Genomic DNA, 20,169 nt, shown 5'->3' with positions numbered 1-20,169 from the left:
TTTTAAAAAAAAAAAAAAAAAAAAAAAAAATTTGTTTTCTTGGGGCGCCTGGGTGGCTCAATCCCAGGGTCCTGGGATTGAGCCCTGCTTCGGGCTCCCTGCTCAGCGGGAAGCCTGCTTCTTCCTCTCCCACTCCCCCTGCTTGTGTTCCCTCTCTCACTGTCTCTCTCTCTGTCAAAATAAATAAATAAAATCTTTAAAAAAAACCCCAAAAACCACAAAATTTGTTTTCTCTCTCCTAAAATGGTGTTATTAAAATTATTAGCATAAAAGCATGACAAATAATTTTTAAACATTTGAATGGTTCCAACCTTGAGATCTGATCCAAACTTGGTTCCAAAACGTATGTTTCTGACATAGTAGGGAGACTGGCTCATGTTTTCAGTTCCTCCACACAAGACAACTTCAGCATCTTTAACACAAATTTCCTATTTGAAAACGAATGAGCAACAACAACAAAAAACCTTTTATTGTAACAGAGGTACATGTTCAACAGTAAACTAATAGTACATGTAATGATTTACACTCTCAAAAGGAAATACTTGTCAAGTAATTGTAAAGCAAATGCTCCAGCATCCATTCCCAAGATACAAGGGGGAAAAAACCTAACAGACTTCAATTGTGTGTGCACAAGAGACAAATTCTATCTACATTTTGGCAAGGAATGATAATTCTTACCCTCAATATAAATCTTGAAAATCAGCGGAGATATTAATGCCTGGCATAATATACAGATTGTTAGCTGAGGATAAAGAATAAATCCTTTAAGAAGATGGAAGTAGAATTTATCCCATTAATGGAGGAGTCTGAAGCAGACCACAGACTTACAAGAAAACTGGGTTAATCGAGGAGGCTCATAAAGAGAAAGCCATTTCATCCTTCTCACGCTTTCCACTATTTGCATTTCTCAGAAAAGAAGCAAGTAACAAGCCTCCAGAGCCCAGTGTTCTCAGTGACTTCTAGGAAAATCAGGACCACTGTTTCAGATATATCTTTATAGAAATAAATTAACATGAAAGTAATTTATCCATTACAATATGTCCATGTCCTTCATTCTGTAAAGAAATGAAGATCTGGACAAATAAAATTGGATTTCAGTGTATCCCTTTTCTCTGTGCTCAAGGGAACAAATGTATTTGCCCAAGTTAAAAAAGTGGCGCGAGCCAAGCTACTCATGCTGTTTGACAAAGTCCAAGTATGGGGGACGATCCTGAAAACAGGAGACTCCACAGCTGGCTCCTGCTATTCTTTCATTTTGTTTATGGCAATCTTTATAATTGTGGGAATATTTCTGGGGTTTCATGATAAAGTGACTACTCATCTTAGTTACTCCTATCTAAGCAATCATAATGAAACTAATTCCACAAAGAATTAGTTTCTATAGAACAAAATAACAAGACGGTCACGCTCTGTCTAGCACCTTTCTCTTTGCGTACTGTTTTTTAGTTTTAGCGAAAGCCAATAAGCAGAAATCAATAAAAGTCATGTTAATCATTACAAAGGAAAAATGAAAGAAGGCTATGGCTGTAATCCAGAAAGTGATCTAAGATTTGGAAAAACAAAAATATCCTAACATATAAATAAAGTTCCTCCGAGGCTGTCAGGAGGTGATGCTTGCAACCTGATCCTGTGTCTGTGTCTCCACATTTGCCGATGCAGTCCTTTCCTACGAGAGACCCACCCCAGCTGGAGCTGGACTCCGGCAAAAAGGGAATACATTTCTTTTTTTTTTGATTCATTAAAATATTTATTGAGCAGCTAGGGAGATACAAAGGTGATTAAAACATCGTCAAAGAGGTGAGGCAAATGCATGCATCACAGAAAGCCAAGTGTAAGGGGTCACTGAATCACAGCAGTCAAAAGAAAAGTGCTTTAGGAGATCAAGAATGACACTGTTTCCAGAAAAGCAATACATCCCCTAAATCCTCGAACTCTCTTCCTAGCCTTATAGTCTTTATTCAGTTTCACACTGCCTCACAGGGAACTCTCACAGTCCTGGGTTCAAGTTCTGCCTCTATAACTTAAGTCACCTTACTGATCAGTTTCCTTGCCTGTTAAATGGGAATAGGGATAGTTCCTGCCTCCCTGGATGGTTGTGAAGATTAAGTGAGATACTGAATGTAAATCTAGCATAGGTCGGGCACATAGGAAGAACTTGATAAAAATGACAATTGTGATTAGCTTTTAAAAAAATTTGTGATACAATATACATAACTTAAAATTTACCATTGTAACCAATTTTAAGTGTACAGTTCATTAAGTACTTCACATTGCTGTGTGACCAACCACCACTCATCTCCAGACCTCTTTTTGGCTTTGCAAGCTGAAACTCAGTACCCATTAAACATGAACTCCTCATTCTCTCCTCCCCCAGCCCCAGCCACCACCGTCCTACTTTCTGTCTCTATGAATCTGACTACTCATGTAAGTGAAATCATACAGTGTTTGTCCTTTTGTGACTCTCTTATTCCATTTAGCATGTCTTTCAAAGATCCGTGGATAGCTTTTAAGAAACTATTTTCTTCCTGTGAATACTTTTCCAAGAAAAATCAAATACTGACCTTTGCTAATAAAACACCATAAAAGCCTACAGTGTTATACTGAAGTGGGGCATTTCCTCCAATAGCTTTTAACGTATTTTCAGAGAAGTAATAAAATTTTGCCCATACCTGACATCCACTCACAATGGACTGGAAACCAGAGCCACAGAGTCGGTTAACAGTGAAAGCTGGGATCTCTTTTGGGACGCCAACACGCAAACCAACATGCCGGGCCAAATATGCAGCATCTGAAGAACTCTGGAATGGAGGAAAAAGAAAAAGAATGTCCTCTATAAATCTTAGCAGTAAGAAGGACAAAATATACAGAAATGTGAGCAATCTATCAAAAATGATAAACTATATGGCTCTAAGGTAGGACGCAATGCATATAGGTACAGCGTATATTTTACGTAATACAGGGGTTTATTGTTTGAGTAAAAACTAATTTGGTCAGTTGGTTTTTAAACATACAAAGTACGAGAAATCCTTATATTAAGTCATCATATAAGACAGAAATTTATAATAATTACAACTGTTTAAGAACAGAATGGGCTATCTTAAAATAGTATGTTCCTTAACAGAGGAAGTATCGAAGGACACTGGAATAACCAGGAAAGCTTGATTAACATAGCAATGCTTGAGTCGAACCAAACCAATTAAACCAGAAAGGTGCAGGCAAGGCATGGGTATCAGTAGATACTTTTTTTTTTTTTTTTAAGATTTTATTTATTTATTTGAGAGAGAGAGAGCATGAGAGGGGGGATGGTCAGAGGGAGAAGCAGACTCCCTGCCGAGCAGGGAGCCCGATGCGGGACTCGATCCAGGGACTCCAGGATCATGACCTGAGCCGAAGGCAGTCGCTTAACCAACTGAGCCACCCAGGCGCCCCAGTAGATACTTTTAAAAGCACCCAGGGCATTATAATGTGAAACCGAGGCTGAGATCTGTTGACCTAGGGAGGGGAGAGATAAACAAGGACCCCAGGTTCAAGAGCAACATCGTTGGCCCTGCTTTGGGGTCCAAGAACAGCAGTGATGGCAGGTAGCCCGCTACAGACTTAGGAGGTGGACACTTATTTCTTGTGAAATCTGCACTTTGGTGTTTTTATATCTATTTCTGATCCTATAACCCAACCTGTGCACTTGTTCTGTGGTTTTGGTCTCCTGGTTTTTTTTTTAAAAGAATTTATTTATTTATTTTGAGAGAGAGAGAGAGAGCACAGAGGGAGAAGCAGACGCCCCGCTCAGCAGAGAGCCGGATGCGGGCCTCGATCCCAGGACCGACCTGAGCTGAAGGCAGACGCTCAACCGCCTGCGTCACCCAGGTGCCCCTGGTCTCCTGTTCAATGGCACACAAATGCTCCTGCCGAGTGACCAGAACCAGGTGTGAACGTGTTGAGATTTTTACTGTGTTTACCATGATACGGGAAATTGTGAAAGAACACATATAAAAGATACAACGGCATAAAATAAATGCAGAGCTGGAAGTGGACTCCCACAGGCTGGTAGACTTGGTATGTGTGAGTGTGAGTGTGCGATGAGCTTCTCATCCCTGCATGGATGCAGTGTTCTTAGCCTTAGTGGAAAAACTTGGCTTAGCGGTTTCAGCCTAATGTGGCAAATAGATTGTAAAGGACAAAGCAGTATATTGATACCTATACAGAGCAGTGCTAGCTGTCTGTCTCTATAAATAGAGGAATGGGCTTAGCCACAGAGGTTTAAACTATCTGGTTGTCCCATATATTAACACAAACCAGGGCTCGGATACACAGTTGTCTTTCATGTTTTATGGTCTCCCAGCCTTTCCAGCCCAGACACTTTTGGACAAATCTTTGTCCTCATTTGAGGTTTTGTTGCTGGGTTTTTGTGTTTGTTTTTGTGGGTATTTGCCTCATTGCATCCCTGAGCTTTGCAGGTAGACGGATGTGATTCAAAACTTATGTTCTAAGGTGTTTCTTGTTGAGGAGTAATTGGTTTACAGGAGTAAGTCATGCTTCTCCCCTAAAGGGGGAGTAAGGGTGGTAATCCACAAGACAAACCACAGTTGTTAGAAGAATTTCTTGATTAGAAATTTTAGCTTTGAGTTTTGTTGCTTTAGTTCCTAAAACAACTTGGAGATGTTCCTCATTGGTCCATCTGATGTGGGAAACAAAGGCAGAAAAAACAATTTTTAAATTTCCTTACTACTTATAGCCCATTGACAAGTCCTTGAAACACAGTGACATTCCTCTAGGAACTCAGCTACCTCAATGTTAATACTTTCCCAAGGGCAAAAGGCAATCTTAGCCCCACCGCCAGGATCCTATGAAGTCTCAACATATAAAAATTCCTTTGGAAACCTCCTTTATTTCTACCCAAGTTACATGTGGGCAATCATCCCCCAAGCATACGACCCACTGATACTCATCTGAAGGGTCTCATGACTAAGGTTTTATTAGACAGTAATAAATGACCTTTCACCAACAATAGCTAGCCCCCTCAAGGTCCTGGAAACCTTGCTTCCAAATTCCTTAGAGACTTAGGCCATCCCTAACCCCCTCCTGACTTGAAAGTATATAATGGGCCACTCCTAACAACCCTGGTGCGGCTCTTTCTGCCCATGGGTCCTGTCCCCGTGATTTAATAAAACCACCTTTTTGCACGAAAGATGTCTCAAGAATTCTTTCTTGGCCGTCGGCTTCGAACCCTAACATCTTTCCTACATCACATCTACTGCTTTGATTCCTTGGATCCCACCCATTCTTTAAGAAAAAACAAGTAAATGTTGCAGAGTGTGTTTTGCAGTTGCCCTTTTTAAGAGGCACTTTTCCCTGATCTTAGGGCTGTGAGATCAGGCTCAGGGCTAGGCAGGGAGTCTGCTTGAGATTCTCTCTCTCCTTCAGCCTCTGCCCCACCCCCTACCCCCAGGCATGTGCTTGCCCGGGCGCTTTCTCTCTCTCTCAAAATAAATATTAAAAAAAAAATTTAAAAAACGATTGCTGGTCAGGGGATATTCTTTTGCCAGAGCTTTCTGTTTTGGAGTCACTTCTCTTATAATACTCTAATGTCCAGACTGGCAAAATAGGTGTTTTATAAAATCAAGCAGGAGAGCCTGAGGTAATAGAAAGAATATTAGGCCAGGAGTCAGGAGATCTGGATTGGAATCTAATCTAGACTGTCATTCACTTGCAGTGTGAACTTTGGTTTATCGAACTCTCAAGTTCCTCCTATGGGAAGTTATCTGCAAATGGATTCACAAGTGCCTCGTTTGTAAATAAAAGGAGTAGAGGAGTTATGATTGAGTTGTTAAATTCTAGCCCAACTGACTGAATACAGATAGTTTCTGGAGATCTTACTGACAGAATACATACTTACCTGTATGTAAATTTTGAATGTGGTCCTACCTGATGCTTAGAAACCAGACGTCTTCTACTTTGGCCACTGTATTCCAGAAAGTGGTAATTCCCCCCCCCCCTTTTTGTTATCTATTCTCTAAGTGTTCCCACGAAATGACTTTACATCTCCTTTAACATCAAGATTTGTGGGAAGAGCTTAGTACAGGAGGAAGAATACTGAACTAGAAGTCAGGGGATCTGCATTCTAGCCCAGGACTGTTAACAGACTACCTGCCTCAACTCTGAAACTTCTCTGGAGGTTTCCTCATGTGTTAAGAGAGGCCTGGAGTTCTATAAAATCTCTAGGGTTTCTTCTGGCTTTTTAACATTCCATAAATCTTAGTCAGAACTTATATTTTTTAAAAAGTTCCTATTCCTGTTTTATTTTTCAATTGAGGTATAATTGACATATAACATATCAGTTTCAAGTGTACAACATAATGATTCAATATTTGTATATATTGCAAATTATCACCACGATAAGTCTAGTTAACATCTGTCATATATATGATGAGGGAGCAGAAGGCTACCTGAAGACAAAGCATTAAGCTGACACACCTTGCAACCTCCCCCTATCCCCCACTCCTGGGTGGGACATGTGTGGCATTCTTCCAGGAATCTCCCAGCTATGTTAATGTTAATGCCTTGCCAGAGGGAAAAACAACCTTAACTTGACAAAGGCAAGGCGTCCGGTTTCTTGTAGGTGGGTCCTCTTGAACATATGAAAACCCTTTTGAAACCTCCCTTTTCCTTACTTTCCCCAACTCCCCTTTATAATCACCACTCCTCAGGACCCCCCAATGCAGCAGTTCTTTCTGCCCACAGGTCCTTGTCCCCATGCTTTAATAAAGCCACCATTTTGCACCAAAGACGTCTCAAGAATGGTCGTTGGCTCTGGATCTCACCCCACCGAACCTCACCTATATTCCAAAACCACATTATATAGTTACCAAAAATTTTTTTGTGAGGAGGACTGATGTGAGGGGTTAGGAAGAGCGTAAGTCTCTAAGGAATTTGGAAGTGGGGGCTTCCAGGACCTTGAGGGGCTAGCTGCCATTAAGATAAAGTTCTTTACTACTGTCTAGTACAACATGAGTCTTGAGACCCTTCAGATGTGTATCAATGGGCCACATATTTGAAAGATGATTGCTAACATGTATCTTGGGTGGAGGTGTTTATGGTTATCAGGGGAAAATAACAGGAACAAGAACAAAGCCACAGTGGTAAAGCATTAAAAGAAGTCCTTGAGGGAGCTGGAGGAGTGTTATAATCTGGATGCCTCAGGGATTCTGCCTGGAGACCAGGGCAGCGGCAAAATCCAGCCTTTGAGTTCCTTTTTCTCCCATCAAGGACTTTTAATATTTACTTACTTAGCATCTTTCAAATGTGCAGTACAGAATTATTAACTATAGTCATCATGCTGTTCATTACAGCCCCAAGACTTACTTATTTATAACTGGAAGTTTATACCTTTTTGACCTCCGTAACTCATTTAATTACTCCTTATAATAAGGCTATTTTCATATATTAGAACTGCTTAGGACAGAATACATTAGTACCTTTAAGACCGCTCAAAACGTAAGTTCAAAATACAGTCGATTCTCATTATTCATAGATTTCATACTCACAAATTCACCTGTGTGTTAAAATTTATTTGTAACCCCAAATCAACACCTGCAGCACTTCTGTGGTTATTTCCAGGTATGTGCAGGGTGGAGGAAAATTGAGAAATTTTAGTCGCCTAATATAATACACACTTTCCTAGCTGAGGATGAACAAGGGGACACTTAGCCTTCTTGTTTTAGTTCTCATGCTATAAACAAATGTCCTTTCTGGGTGCCTGGGTGGCTCAGTCGGTTGAGTGTCTTCAGTTCAAGTCATGATCTGGGGTCCTGGGATTGAGCCCCACATGTGGGCTCCCTGCTCAGTGGGGAGCCTGCTTCTCCCTCTGCCCCTCCCTCCTACTCATGCTCTGTCTCTCTCTCTCTCAAATAAATAAAATCTAAACAAACAAAAAACAAAAACAAATGTCCTTTCTGCCGTCTATTTATTGCAATGTTTTTCACATTTCTGTGCTTTTTATTGGTGATTTTGCTGTTCAAAACTGCCCCAGGCCTAGTGCTGAAGCGCTGCCTAAGTGGAAGAAGGCAGTGCTATGCCCCGGGGGGGAAATATGTGTTAGAGAAACTTCAATCAGGCATTAGTTACGTGCTGTTGGCCAAGAGTTTAATGTTACTGAATTGATAACATGTATTAAGATGGGGTCATCATATCAACAGAATAAAAAACAAAAATGGTTGATCATCTCAATTGACACAGAAAAAGCATCCAATGCCCTTTCATAGGAAAACACTTAATAAACTAAAAATAGAAGGGAACTTTCCCAAACTGGTAAAGGGCATCTACAAGAAGTCCACATCTAAGATCTTACTTAATTGTGAAACACTGGCTGTTTTCCCCCATAATATCAGGAAGAAGACAAGGGTATCCACTTTTTGTCACTTCTCTTCAACCCTGGAGATTCTAGACAGGGCAATGAAGCAAGAAAAAGAAATAAAAGAAATCCAGACTAGAGATTAAGAAGTAAAACTAGCTCGGGCGCCTGAGTGGCTCAGATGGTTAAGCGTCTGCCTTCGGCTCAGGCCATGATCCTGGAGTCCCGGGATCGAGTCCCACATCGGGCTCCTTGCTCAGCAGGGAGTCTGCTTCTCCCTCTCCTCCTCCTCCCTCTCATGCTCTTTATCTCTCATTCTTTCTCTCTCAAATAAATAAATAAAATCTTTAAAAAAAAAAAAAAAGAAGTAAAACTAGCTCTACTCCCAGATGACACAATGTCACATACTAATAAACCCTAAGGAATTAACTAAAAAATTATTAGAATAAATGGGTTCAGCAATCACGGTACAAGATCAATATACAAAAATCAATTATTTTTCTATACACTTGAACAATCTGAAATGAAATGAGAAAACAATTCCATTCAAAACAGCATCAAGGGGCGCCTGGGTGGCTCAGTCGGTTGGGTGGCTGCCTTTGGCTCAGGTCATGGTCCCAGCGTCCTGGGATCGAGCCCCGCATCAGGCTCCCTGCTCAGTGGGAAGCCTGCTTCTCCCTCCCCCACTCCCCCTGCTTGTGTTCCTGCTCTCGCTGTCTCTGTCAAATAAATAAAATCTTATTTAAAAAAAACCCAAAAAACAGCATCAAAAAGAATAAAATACTTAGGAATCAATTTAACAAAAGCCGTATAAACTGTATATTCTAAAAACTATAAAATAAGCTGCTGACAGCCCTGAATGGGGCCAGACTTTCATGTTGGGCTGCCTGTCTAATCACAACCCTAAAGATGACTGGAAGGCTTGCAGCGTCTGTGGGTAACTCCCCGGCTATCTCAAGCCAACTCAGCAGTGGTGCTTTCTGCAGTAAAAGTCCTAATGAAGTGTGTAGCATTGTCACCCAAGACTCTGACAACTACAATATGCTGCTGAAGAAGTGGGCCCCTCCACCTGTCACTTCGCTCTCCGGGGAACCAGAGATGCAGCACATCATCCTGGGGAATATCAATCTAATTGTCCAAAAATGACCCCAAATCTTGAAGCAGGAAATCAAAGTCTTCTTTGTAAAGTACAATGATCCCATCTATGTTAGAGAAACTGGACATTATGATTCGCTTGGCATCTCAGGTCAACACTGCTCAGGTTCTGGCAGAATTAAAGGAATATGCCACAGATGTGGATGTTGACTTTGCTCGAAAAGCTGTGTGGGCCACGGGACGGTGTGCCATCAAAGTGGAGCGATCCGCAGAGCACCATGTAAGCACACTGCTTGATCTCACCCAGACCAAAGGAAGTGGCCCTAGAGGCACTGTTGTCATCAGACACATCTTCCGCAAACACCCCAACAAGTCCAAAAGTATCATTGCCGCTCTGTGTGAGAACTTAGACTCGCTGGATGAACCAGATGCTCGAGCAGCTATGATTTGGATGGTGGGAGAATATGCTGAGAGACCTGACAATGCAGATGAGTTACTGGAGAGCTTCCTGGAGGGTTTTCATGATGAAAGCACCCAGGTGCAGCTTACTCTGCTTACTGTCATAGCGAAGCTGTTTCTCAACAAACCACCAGGAACACAGGAGCTGGTACAGCAAGTCTTGAGTTTGGCAACACGGGATTCTGATAAACCTGACCTTCGAGACCAGGGCTATATTTATTGGTGTCTTCTCTCAACAGACCCTGTTACAGGCAAAGTAGTAGTCTAGTCTGAGAAGCCACTGATGTCTGAGGAGCTAGATCATACTGTGCCAACCCTGCTGGATGAGCTAATCTGCCACACTGGATCTTTGGCCTTGGTGTACCGTGTAAGCCTCCCAATGCTTTTGTCATTTTGGAAGGAAGTCATGGAATCCGTCGCAAACACTTGCCAATACATCATGGGAGCATTGATGCAGGTGACAGCCTTGTTGGCAAAAGCCTCAGGTTATCCCCTCTCAAGGTGACCTTCTAGACCTTTTAAACCTTGACCTCGGTCCCCCAGGCAATGTGCTTCCAGTGTCCTCCATACAGATGGGAGCAGCAAATGTCTTGGGAGGAGGACTAGACGGTCTGGTAGGACAGTCTTCCATCCCATCATCGGGGCCTGTAACCTATGCTCCTCCACCTACTCCCGCTGTGGTCAGCAGTGGTCTGACTGACCTGTCAGCACTCTCCACGGGACAGGCATGGGACCTGCTAGATGCATAGTTTCTAAGGCTGTCTGGCTGCCTGCAGTAAAAGCTAAAGGCTTGGAGATTTGCAGAATATTTACTCATCGCCAAGGGCACACCTCTACGGAAATGAACCTCACCAACAAAGCTCTGCAGCACATGACAGACTTTGCAATCCAGTCAAACAAGAGTAGCTTTGGTGTCACCCCCAGCACTCCTCTGGACAACCGTATACCACTGATGCCAACCCAGCGCATGGATGTCTCCCTGCCTCTGAACACCTCAGGTCCGGTCATGAAGATGGAACCTCTGAATAACCTGCAGGTGGCTGTGAAAAACAATATTCACGTCTTCTACTTTAGCTGTCTCACCCCACTCAATGTGCTTTCTGCAAAAGATTTCAAAATGGACCACCAGGTCTTCCTTGCAACGGGGAAGGCTATTCCCAACGAAAAAGAACTTCGGTTTCAGATTAAGGAATGTCAATTAAACGCTGACAGTTTCCAGCAAACTGCAAAATGACAATGTTTATACTCTTGCCAAAAGGAAGGTGGAAGGGGGGACATGCTGTACCGATCCTTGAAGCTCAGTAATGGCATTTGGATTTTGGCTGAGCTACGTATCCAGCCAGGAAACCCAAATTACATGCTGTCGCTGAAGTGTAGAGCTCCCCAAGTCTCTCAGGACATCTATCAGGTCTATGGCAGCATTTCTGAAAAGCTAACAGATGGGTCTGGTGCCTCCGGCCACCCTGTGATTGGTGCAAGCCAAGAACTCTTAACTGGAAGAAATCGTACTGCCATGTAGACTCTGAACCCAAACACCCTGAGGCCACACACCAAGATAGTGACTGGTTTAACCTGTGCTGACATCAGGGCACAACCTGTTGGACAGTTTTAGCTTCTCGTGAACATCTGTAACCACTGCTTCAATCGCTTCCCACCTCTTGTCACCTGTGGCAGCTAGCTGTCCTTACTTGTGAGCTTCTCAGTAGCGCGTCAATGGCTGGCAGTTTTGAGCGTAGTTTGATATTTTGTAGTTGAGAGCTCATTTCGAAAGCAGAAAAGGACAAAAAATATTAAAGCAAGGAAAAGTGTCACTGAAAAAAAAAAATGAAGTCCTTTAGACTCCACTGCAAACAAAGCAGTTCTTGGCAGAAGCAAAATCTCTGAGTCATGGCTCAGAGTTGCAGGGTGGCCAAAATTGCACACCCCTTTCTGAGCCTTATCCCTGCCCCAGGAGCTGGGCACTTGGTGGAGGGGGTGGCCGCAGCCTCCAGGCTTCTCAGCCTGCCTCTCCTAGTATGGAACAACCACTTTCTGAGCCAGCAGAACAGTGACAGGGCCCCAGGACTTGCAGTGGTTCCACATGGAGCCTCTGTTAAACCAAGGGCTGGGAGGAAGAAGGGAGCCCCCACTTCTTGGCCACACTTCAAAGGAATATCCAGCTTTCATTGTCTGCAAATGAATGATCTATTCTGTAGACCTTAACATAGCAGGATAGAAGGTAAAGGAAGTTATTTCCCATAACAAATGCTGACCAAGCTCCTACTGTTTAAGAAATTATAGGAGATGTGTTACATTGACTAGGTTTTCTACCCTCCTTAGTTGGTACACAGAGAGAACCAATTAACTTTAGATAAGTCAAGGAAATGAATCTGGTATTAAGAAGCAATGAAATGGGGGCACCTGGGTGGCTCAGTCGTTAAGCATCTGCCTTCAGCTCAGGTCATGATCCCAGGGTCCTGGGATCGAGCCCCGCATCGGGCTCCCTGCTCAGCGGAAAGCCTGCTTCTCCCTCTCCTGCTCCCCCTGCTTGTGTTCCCTCTCTCGCTGTCTCTCTCTGTCAAATAAATAAATAAAATTAAAAAAAAAAAAAAGAGGAAGCAATGAAATGTAACCCCAATGGGACAGATATATGGCTTCCGGATTATACGGGGCTTTGAATGATGTATGCCATTGCTCCCAGAGTCACAGGATTACTTAAATCATAAATATCTTTAACTATTATTAACTAGTTCACCATTAAGACATATTAAAGAAATTATCTTTTTGATAACATAAAGCAGTAAGAATGAATGCCTCCCTTCTGCCCTACTGACCTGTATGACATTGCCTACAATGACGCTGTCAATGGTCTCAGGTGCGACCTTGCCCGCAGACAAAGCAGCCTTGGCAGCTAACTCAGTCAAGTCGGTCGCCGTGAAGTCTTTCAGAAGACCTCCATACGCTCCAAAGGGTGTTCGCTTCGCAGCAACGATGAATACACCTATGGCAATGAAGAGAGATTTGTAAGCAGTGACAGATTCGTCAGTGTCCCTAACATGCTTTAAATAATCTCACTATGGAACCTAGTATTAGGTACTGTTTTCAGTTAGAACTCAGACAATTTTTGTCACACAATAATACATGGAACAATCACACTCACAGAAGCAGTCTTTTAATGGAGGAGTATCAGTTTGAGCAATACCTCTACGCTGGCCCCAAGAACTGCATGCTGCAATGTAAATCCATCCTGGTAGAAAACATTCTTGTCCTCCAGCGATTTACAATGTTAGAACATTTGGTTAAAGCTAAAATGCTGGGACGCCTGGGTGGCTCAGTTGGTTAAGCGTCTGCCTTCGGCTCAGGTCATGATCCCAGGGTCCTGGGATTGAGTCCTGCATCGGGCTCCCTGCTCAGCGGGAAGCCTGCTTCTCCCTCTGCCTGCTGCTCCCCCTGCTTGTTCTCTCTCTCTCTCTGACAAATAAATAAATAAAATCTTAAAAAAAATAAAACTAAAATGCTTCTTCGATGTGAAGTATGTTGCCTAATCACAGAGTCCAAGAGTCTCCAAATTAGAAGCTCTCTTGAGGTTTGAAGCCAACCACTCACCCCACAGAAAATTCCTGACGTGAAAGAAAAAAACTCCTCTGCTAGAAAACTTACAGTAAGAAGGCATCCTCCACTGTGTGAAGCAGTGTGCCCATGAATGGACAACCCAAAGTATGACTTTTGCTCCTACTGAGCTAAGCCAGCTTACCCAGTCTTCTATCCACCAGTCTACCCAAATGCACCCCAAGTCACAAAAATAGTTTCTAGGGAAAAAAAAAAAAAGGAAAGAAAAACTGTTTCTAGAGTTGATAATGCTTTGAATGTGAACCAAATACGCCTGTACTTTTGGAAACACAGGATGACTAAATTACAAATTTCAAATCACATGAACCATTACTGTTTACCCTTGGAAGAAAATGGGCAAAAGAGATCACCTTTTACCCGGGTAACCCCTCCAGATCTGGAGTCAGCGAAACTGTAAGATCCCCCAGATCTGAAGTAAATAAAAGGCATTCTTCCAACACTTCTTTATTTGACATTAATTCTGGGGGGTTAAAGACGTTCTAGTTTGCCAATATCCTAGTAAAACGTGTCACTTAGAATACAACAAAATTTCCTGATCTAACCACAAAAATTAAGGGGAATTATCCATACATATATTAATGTAAATTAAGACTATAAATTTATGGTATTACTGTTAGTCCAATTGATGTCCTTGTGCAAAGAAATAAAAATTGCTCCTTCCCGAGACACTCTACTCCCGCCTCCCCCCAAACAGGTTACAGAAGTCTCCGATCGAGAGTGACGCTCACTAGAGCTGTGTGAGGCAAAACTTGCACATCAGGAAGCAGCACCCAATAGAGCCGTTTCATCACACTAACATTTATTAGGCACCAACAAAGCACTAGACATTTTATCACTTTTCATATACTATCTTATCTTCCCAACAATCCTGCAAGGTAAAGAGTTCAGTGGCACACACAGGAGGCACTCAGTATGCGACAGACCTCGTGCTTGGTGCTTTGCATACATTGGCTTCCTCCAAAACAATCTGAGCTCACATTTCCATGTCCTGCCAAGAAATTATGGGACCTTTAACAATGGGTTTGTGCCAAGATACTAACCTGTAATTGAGGCCATACAAACATTATACCACTCTTGGTATTTAAGTACAATTCTCCCGATTACGTTAGTGGAGATTATCTCTTTCGTGGAACAAACTCAACCTATCCTAAAAAAAACTCAAAAAACGAAAAACAAAGGGGCGCCTGGGTGGCTCAGTTGTTAAGCGCCTCCTTTGGCTCAGGTCATGATCTCAGGGTCCTGGGATCGAGCCCCACATCGGGCTCCCTGCTCCACGGGAAGCCTGCTTCTCCCTCTCCCACTCCCCCTGCTTGTGTTCCCTCTCTCGTTGTCTGTCAAAAAATTAAAAAACAAAACAAAAAAACTTCAACTTCTCCTTTCATTCCTACTTAGAGAAACTCACATTATAAAAGAATTTTAGGAGGGGCATCTGGGTGGCTCAGTCAGGTTAGGCATCAGTTGGTTATTAAGCATCTGACTCTTGATTTTGGCTCAGATCAGGATCTCAGGGTCATGAGATGGAGCCCTGCTTCAGGTTCCTCGCAGAGTCTGGTTGAGATTCTCTCTCTCTCCCCTCTGCCCCTCCCCCTGCTCATGCTCTAAAATAAATTTTAAAAATCTTAAAAAAAAAATCCCAAACATTAAAAAATAAAAGAATGTTACTCCTAACATATGCAACTATGATTTGGAACAAATCCAATTAATATTTACAGATATTAATATTCAGATATTTACAAGACCATAAATATTATTTCAGTGCATTACAGATGTTTTGTTCTGATGGGTTATTCTGTGCCACTATACCTTCCTGAATTTTTGCAAATGTCCTCTAAACCTCCTTGCTTAATAGTTTACCTATTTTTATATTGATATTTTATTTCATTTTTCTGTCCCCTTCCCATGTCTTCTTCCTAATTTCATTACAGCCTGCGTGTGGTCATGGCTCCTATCTGATCAACTCTCCTGCAAATAACGATGACGGTATAGAAGAATGACTACCTGAAGGCCTTGGAGAATGAACAAAACTAGGCAGATATGGAGGAGATATGGAAGTAGGGAAGAGTACAGGGTAAGTGTCCCATTTATTTATGGCCTCTGACTTGAAGGCAAACAGTCCACACTACGTGAATGGCTAGAACTCAAACTCAGTCTTACTGGCTTGAAGACTCAGAGAACTGAGTTCATGGCAACCACAGCCATTGGTAAATGAGAATTAATCTGGGAAAGGAAAGGACCACAGGCAGGAGCCCAAATCATATATACGAACTCTGTCTAAATATCTGGCTGACCCTTTAACCATGCACCCCTACAAACACCTTAGCTAAGGCTAACAGAACTGAACTTAGATTTGAGCTGTTGCCCTCTAGAGGGGAGACAGAGTTTGAGTTCAGCCAAATTAACTGCCTGCAAAAATAAATAGCCAACAAAACAATTAATAAATTAACATGCTTTGGAAGAACATAACAGAATTCAGGCTCTACAATGTTTCATATGCAACATCCATGCTACAATCCAAAATCAATGCACATATGAAGAAACAAGAAAATATGATTCATTCTTTTATTTTTTATTTGTTTTTTAATATGATTCATTCTAAGAGAAAAGACAATCAACAGAGACCAACCCCAAGATGACCCAAATGTTAGAATTAGCAGACAAGGATTTTAAAAGCAGTTATCTATTGTAACTATGCTCAAGGATATAAAGGAAAATATGCTTATAATAAAGGATAAGCCATCTCAGCAAAGAAACAGAAACTGTAAAAAAAAAAAACAAAAAAACAATCAAAATGGAAATTCTAAAACTGAAAGATATCTGAAATAAAAAATCCACTGAATGGGCTTCACAGTGGCCCCTGGGTGGCTCAGTCGTTAAGTATCTGCCTTCGGCTCAGGTCATGATCCCAGGATCCTGGGATCAAGCCCGGCATCAGGCTCCCTGTTCCGTGGGAAGCCTGCTTCTCCCTCTCCCACTCCCCCTGCTTGTGTTCCTGCTCTCGCGGTCTCTCTGTCAAATAAACAAATAAAATCTTTTAAAAAAAAATGAATGGGCTTCAGAGAAGAATGGAAATGATTCAGTGACTTTGAAGATAGGTACACAGAAATTTTACCATCTGGAGAGGAAAAAGAAAACAAAAAACATGGGCACAACCTCAAAGTCTGACAAAGGAACAAAGGTTAACTCAATGGAGAGGGTAGTTTTTCCAGCAAATGGTGCTGTAACAACTGGACATCCACTTGCAAAAATAATTAAAAAATAAAATCTAGACACAGACTGTAAACCTTTCACAACAATTAACTCAAAATGGCTCATAGACTTAAATGTAAAATGCAAAACTATAAAACTTCTACAATATAGGATAAAATCTAGGTGACCGTGGGCTTGGTGGTAACTTTTTAGATTCAACACCGAAAGTCTGATCCATGGAAGAAAAATGTGGTAAGGTGAACGTCATTAAAAAGTTCTGCTCTGGGCGCCTGGGTGGCTCAGGTTATGATCCCAGGGTCCTGGGATCGAGTCCCACATTGGGCTCCCTGCTCAGCGGGAAGCCTGCTTCTCCCTCTCCCACTCCCCCCTGCTTGTGTTCCCTCTCTCACTGTGTCTCTGTTAAATAAAAATCTTTTTAAAGTTCTGCTCTGCAAAAGACACATAAAAGTAAATGAAAAGAACAAGCCACAAGCTAAGAGTACTTAAAAAACCACTTATTTGATTAACGACTGGTATTCAATATACACAAATGATGTGGTTTTGGAAGGTGAGTTTTGGTGGGATTAAGGTCCGGAGCCGACGACCAAGAAAAAAATTCTTGAGAAGTCTCTGGTGCAAAAACGGTGGTTTAACCACGATAACATTACCCGCACAGAGAGAGCTGCTGCAACAAGGTCTTGTGGAGTGGCTGATTATATATACTCGGGAGTTGGGGATGTAAGGAAAAGGGAGGTTTCAAAAGAACTTTCATATGCTAACGAGGACCCACCTACAAAGATACCTACAAGATACCAGAGGCCTTGCCCTTGTTTTCCCCTCTAGCAAGGTATTAACATGAAGATGGTTGGGAGACTCCTGGAAGAATGTCACACAGGGCCCACCCAGGAGTGGGGGGTGGGGGGAAGTTGCAGGATGTCCAGCTTATGCTTTGTCTTCAGCTAGCCTTCTACTCCCTCATCACAAATACATCTTAAAATTCAACAAATGAAAACCAACAACCCAGTTAAAAAGTGGGTAAAAACTCTTAACAGACACCTCATGAAAGATGACATAAAGATGACAAATAGCCGTATGAAAAATATATTCAACATCCTATGTCATTAGGGACTTACAAATTAAAATAACAATGAGATACCACTACACAACTATTAGAATGGCTAAAATCCAAAACACCAACACCACCAAATGCTGGTGAGGATGCAGAGCAAAAGAAACTCTTTGTTGCTGCCGGGAATGCAAAAGACAAGCACTTTGGAAGACAGTTTCACTGTTTCTTAGAAAAACTAAAACCAAACCTATCCTCCCCATATGATCTAGCAATCACTACTCTTGCACACAAATGTTTATAGCAGCTTATTCATAATTGCCAAAACGTGTAAGAAAACGATGTCGTACAGCAGGTGAACGGATGTGGGACATCCATACAATAGAACGTTACTCAGCAATAAAAATAAATGAGCTGTCAAGTCATGAAAACACATGGAAGGGGCGCCTGGGTGGCTCAGTTGGTTGAGCGACTGCCTTCGGCTCAGGTCATGATCCTGGAGTCCCGGGATCGAGTCCCGCATCGGGCTCCCTGCTCGGCAGGGAGTCTGCTTCGCCCTCTGACCCTATCCCCTCATGTGTTCTTTCTCTCTCATATAAATAAATAAAATCTTAAAAAAAAAAAAAGAAAACACATGGAGGAAGCTTAAATGCACACTGGTAAATGAAAGAAGCCAATCTAAAAGGGCTACCGACTATATGATTCCAACTATATGCCATCTGGAAAAGACAAAACTATGTAGACAGTAATTACGATCAGTGGTTGCCAAGGGACTTGCAAAATGCGCTGATGTGACAGCACAGAAAAAAAATCCCACTAGAACGCAAAACCGGAACACTGCCTTCCTGTCTCAGGTTAAATATTAACTCATTTAGAAAACTACAGACAGTAAGCAGGACAAATTAAGGAAAACTACTCCTACAGCATCCATTTCTGTTTATAGATTTGGCAGGCACGCCTAGTTGCCTTGAAAGGATACACAAACATTCCCAAAAAAGCCAAACAGCAGTAAGAGAACGATTCCTTGGGTGCAACGGGATGCATGCTAATAGAAAAACTGGGGGATTGGTTCTTCTTGTTCCTGAAAGTTAAAATTCCATTGACTGTGACCATTTGTTATGAGAAGGGAGTTTACAGGTTTTTTTTTTTTTTAAAGTTAATAACCGTAGAATTTATGTACTTAGTGACTGCACTTTCCTGGAATCAATTTAAAGTAACGGAAGGGAAAGGGAATAAGCTGGTCTTGCAATAGAATGCCACCAAGCATGTGGCGGAGCAGGTCACTGGGGCAGAAATTCCCTGGAGACCCTAAGAGATCGTCTATTCGTCCCCATAAGACTTCTGCAACCAGGACCTGTTCGGAGGTGGGGACTCCTCTGCGAAGCAGCCCTCCGCCCGAGGCCCCCGGTGCTTCAGGCGCCGCCCGAATTTTCCTAACAGCTGAAAACAAAACGGACCGCGTGGGGGAGGGGTGGTCTGCGCGAAGAAGGGTAATGACCTTCAAGGTCAGAAGCAAGCCTTGGTCTCGACCCTCAGCTGGAAACTGCACCGAAATCGCTGTCCCTAGTGCCTTACAAGTATGTTTTCTCCTTGACCCCAACAATCCTTCCGGGTTGGGCTTTCGTCAAGCCCCCTACAGAGAGACCCCACCGACGCTCACCTCGGAGCAGCGCCATGGCTGCGAGCGAGCAAGGACGCAAGGCTTCCCTTCCAGCGACGAGGATGGGCGCCCGCCCACCTCCCGGCCTTTAAAGCCAGGGGCGGCGCCCCGAGGGGCCCCGCCTCCGCCCTTTCACCCACTTCCAGGGCCCGGCTGCCAGCCCTCCGCCTCTCCTCTGGCGGGCTGGTCGGAGCTCATCGCCTCTTGGGCAAGACGCCACCCTCCGCGCGCCTTCGCGTGGGAACCATAACTCTGCCAGCCGCCGGCCTTGCAGAAGAGAGCGTGCCTTGCCGGCGCCTTCCTTCTCCACTCTTGCCTTTAAAGATTTCACCTCTCTTTTCCAAAGCGAGACAGTGACTTGACTCTACCCCGTCCATCGTACCCCTGGCCTCGATAACCCGCCCCCCCCCACCCCGTAATCCCGTAATGAATGTTCCCCTTCATCCCGCAGATCGTAATCACTGGACCAGGCGTCCCAACACCAAGATGGCCCCAGCGTGGAAGGGGGGTCGAGGGGAGGGGGCGTGGGCGAGCGGGCTGGCGCGGGGCCGGAAGTCGGGTGGGCCGGGCGCGGAGGAAGGCGCGAGGGGATTGGCTGAGCCTCTGTCGCTGGCGGCGGGGTGCGGCTGCGCGGAGGGGCCGACGCCCAGGCCCCTGGGCCTGAGAGGCGCGGGGAGACGGGGAGACCCGGAGACGGGGAGACCCGGAGACGGGGAGACCCGGAGACGGGGAGACCCGGAGACGGGG

At 43.4% G+C, this 20,169-nt stretch overlaps 1 protein-coding gene and 1 pseudogene across 1 annotated transcript in view; one reads left to right on the top strand and one right to left on the bottom strand.

Moving 5' to 3' along the window:
• ACAA2 (acetyl-CoA acyltransferase 2) overlaps nt 1–19,484 on the bottom strand; it is a 33,997-nt gene extending 14,513 nt beyond the window's left edge. Inside the window, exons 1-4 of the mRNA XM_021686354.2 lie at nt 19,423–19,484; nt 12,715–12,881; nt 2,670–2,798; nt 312–428 (exon numbers count right to left, since the gene is read on the bottom strand). Coding sequence (XP_021542029.2) covers nt 312–428; nt 2,670–2,798; nt 12,715–12,881; nt 19,423–19,438 — 429 coding nt within the window. The 5' untranslated portion in view covers nt 19,439–19,484. The remainder of the gene's footprint in view (nt 1–311; nt 429–2,669; nt 2,799–12,714; nt 12,882–19,422) is intronic.
• On the top strand, nt 2,923–11,420 carry LOC110576923 (annotated as a pseudogene).
• Nucleotides 19,485–20,169: the final 685 nt, after the last annotated feature.

Source organism: Neomonachus schauinslandi, chromosome 14 (genome assembly GCF_002201575.2).
Source record: "Neomonachus schauinslandi chromosome 14, ASM220157v2, whole genome shotgun sequence".
In the NCBI taxonomy this organism is placed as follows: domain Eukaryota; kingdom Metazoa; phylum Chordata; class Mammalia; order Carnivora; family Phocidae; genus Neomonachus; species Neomonachus schauinslandi.
The sequence above is the reverse complement of the archived record's forward strand: the minus strand, read 5'-3'. Positions and strand labels throughout refer to the sequence as shown.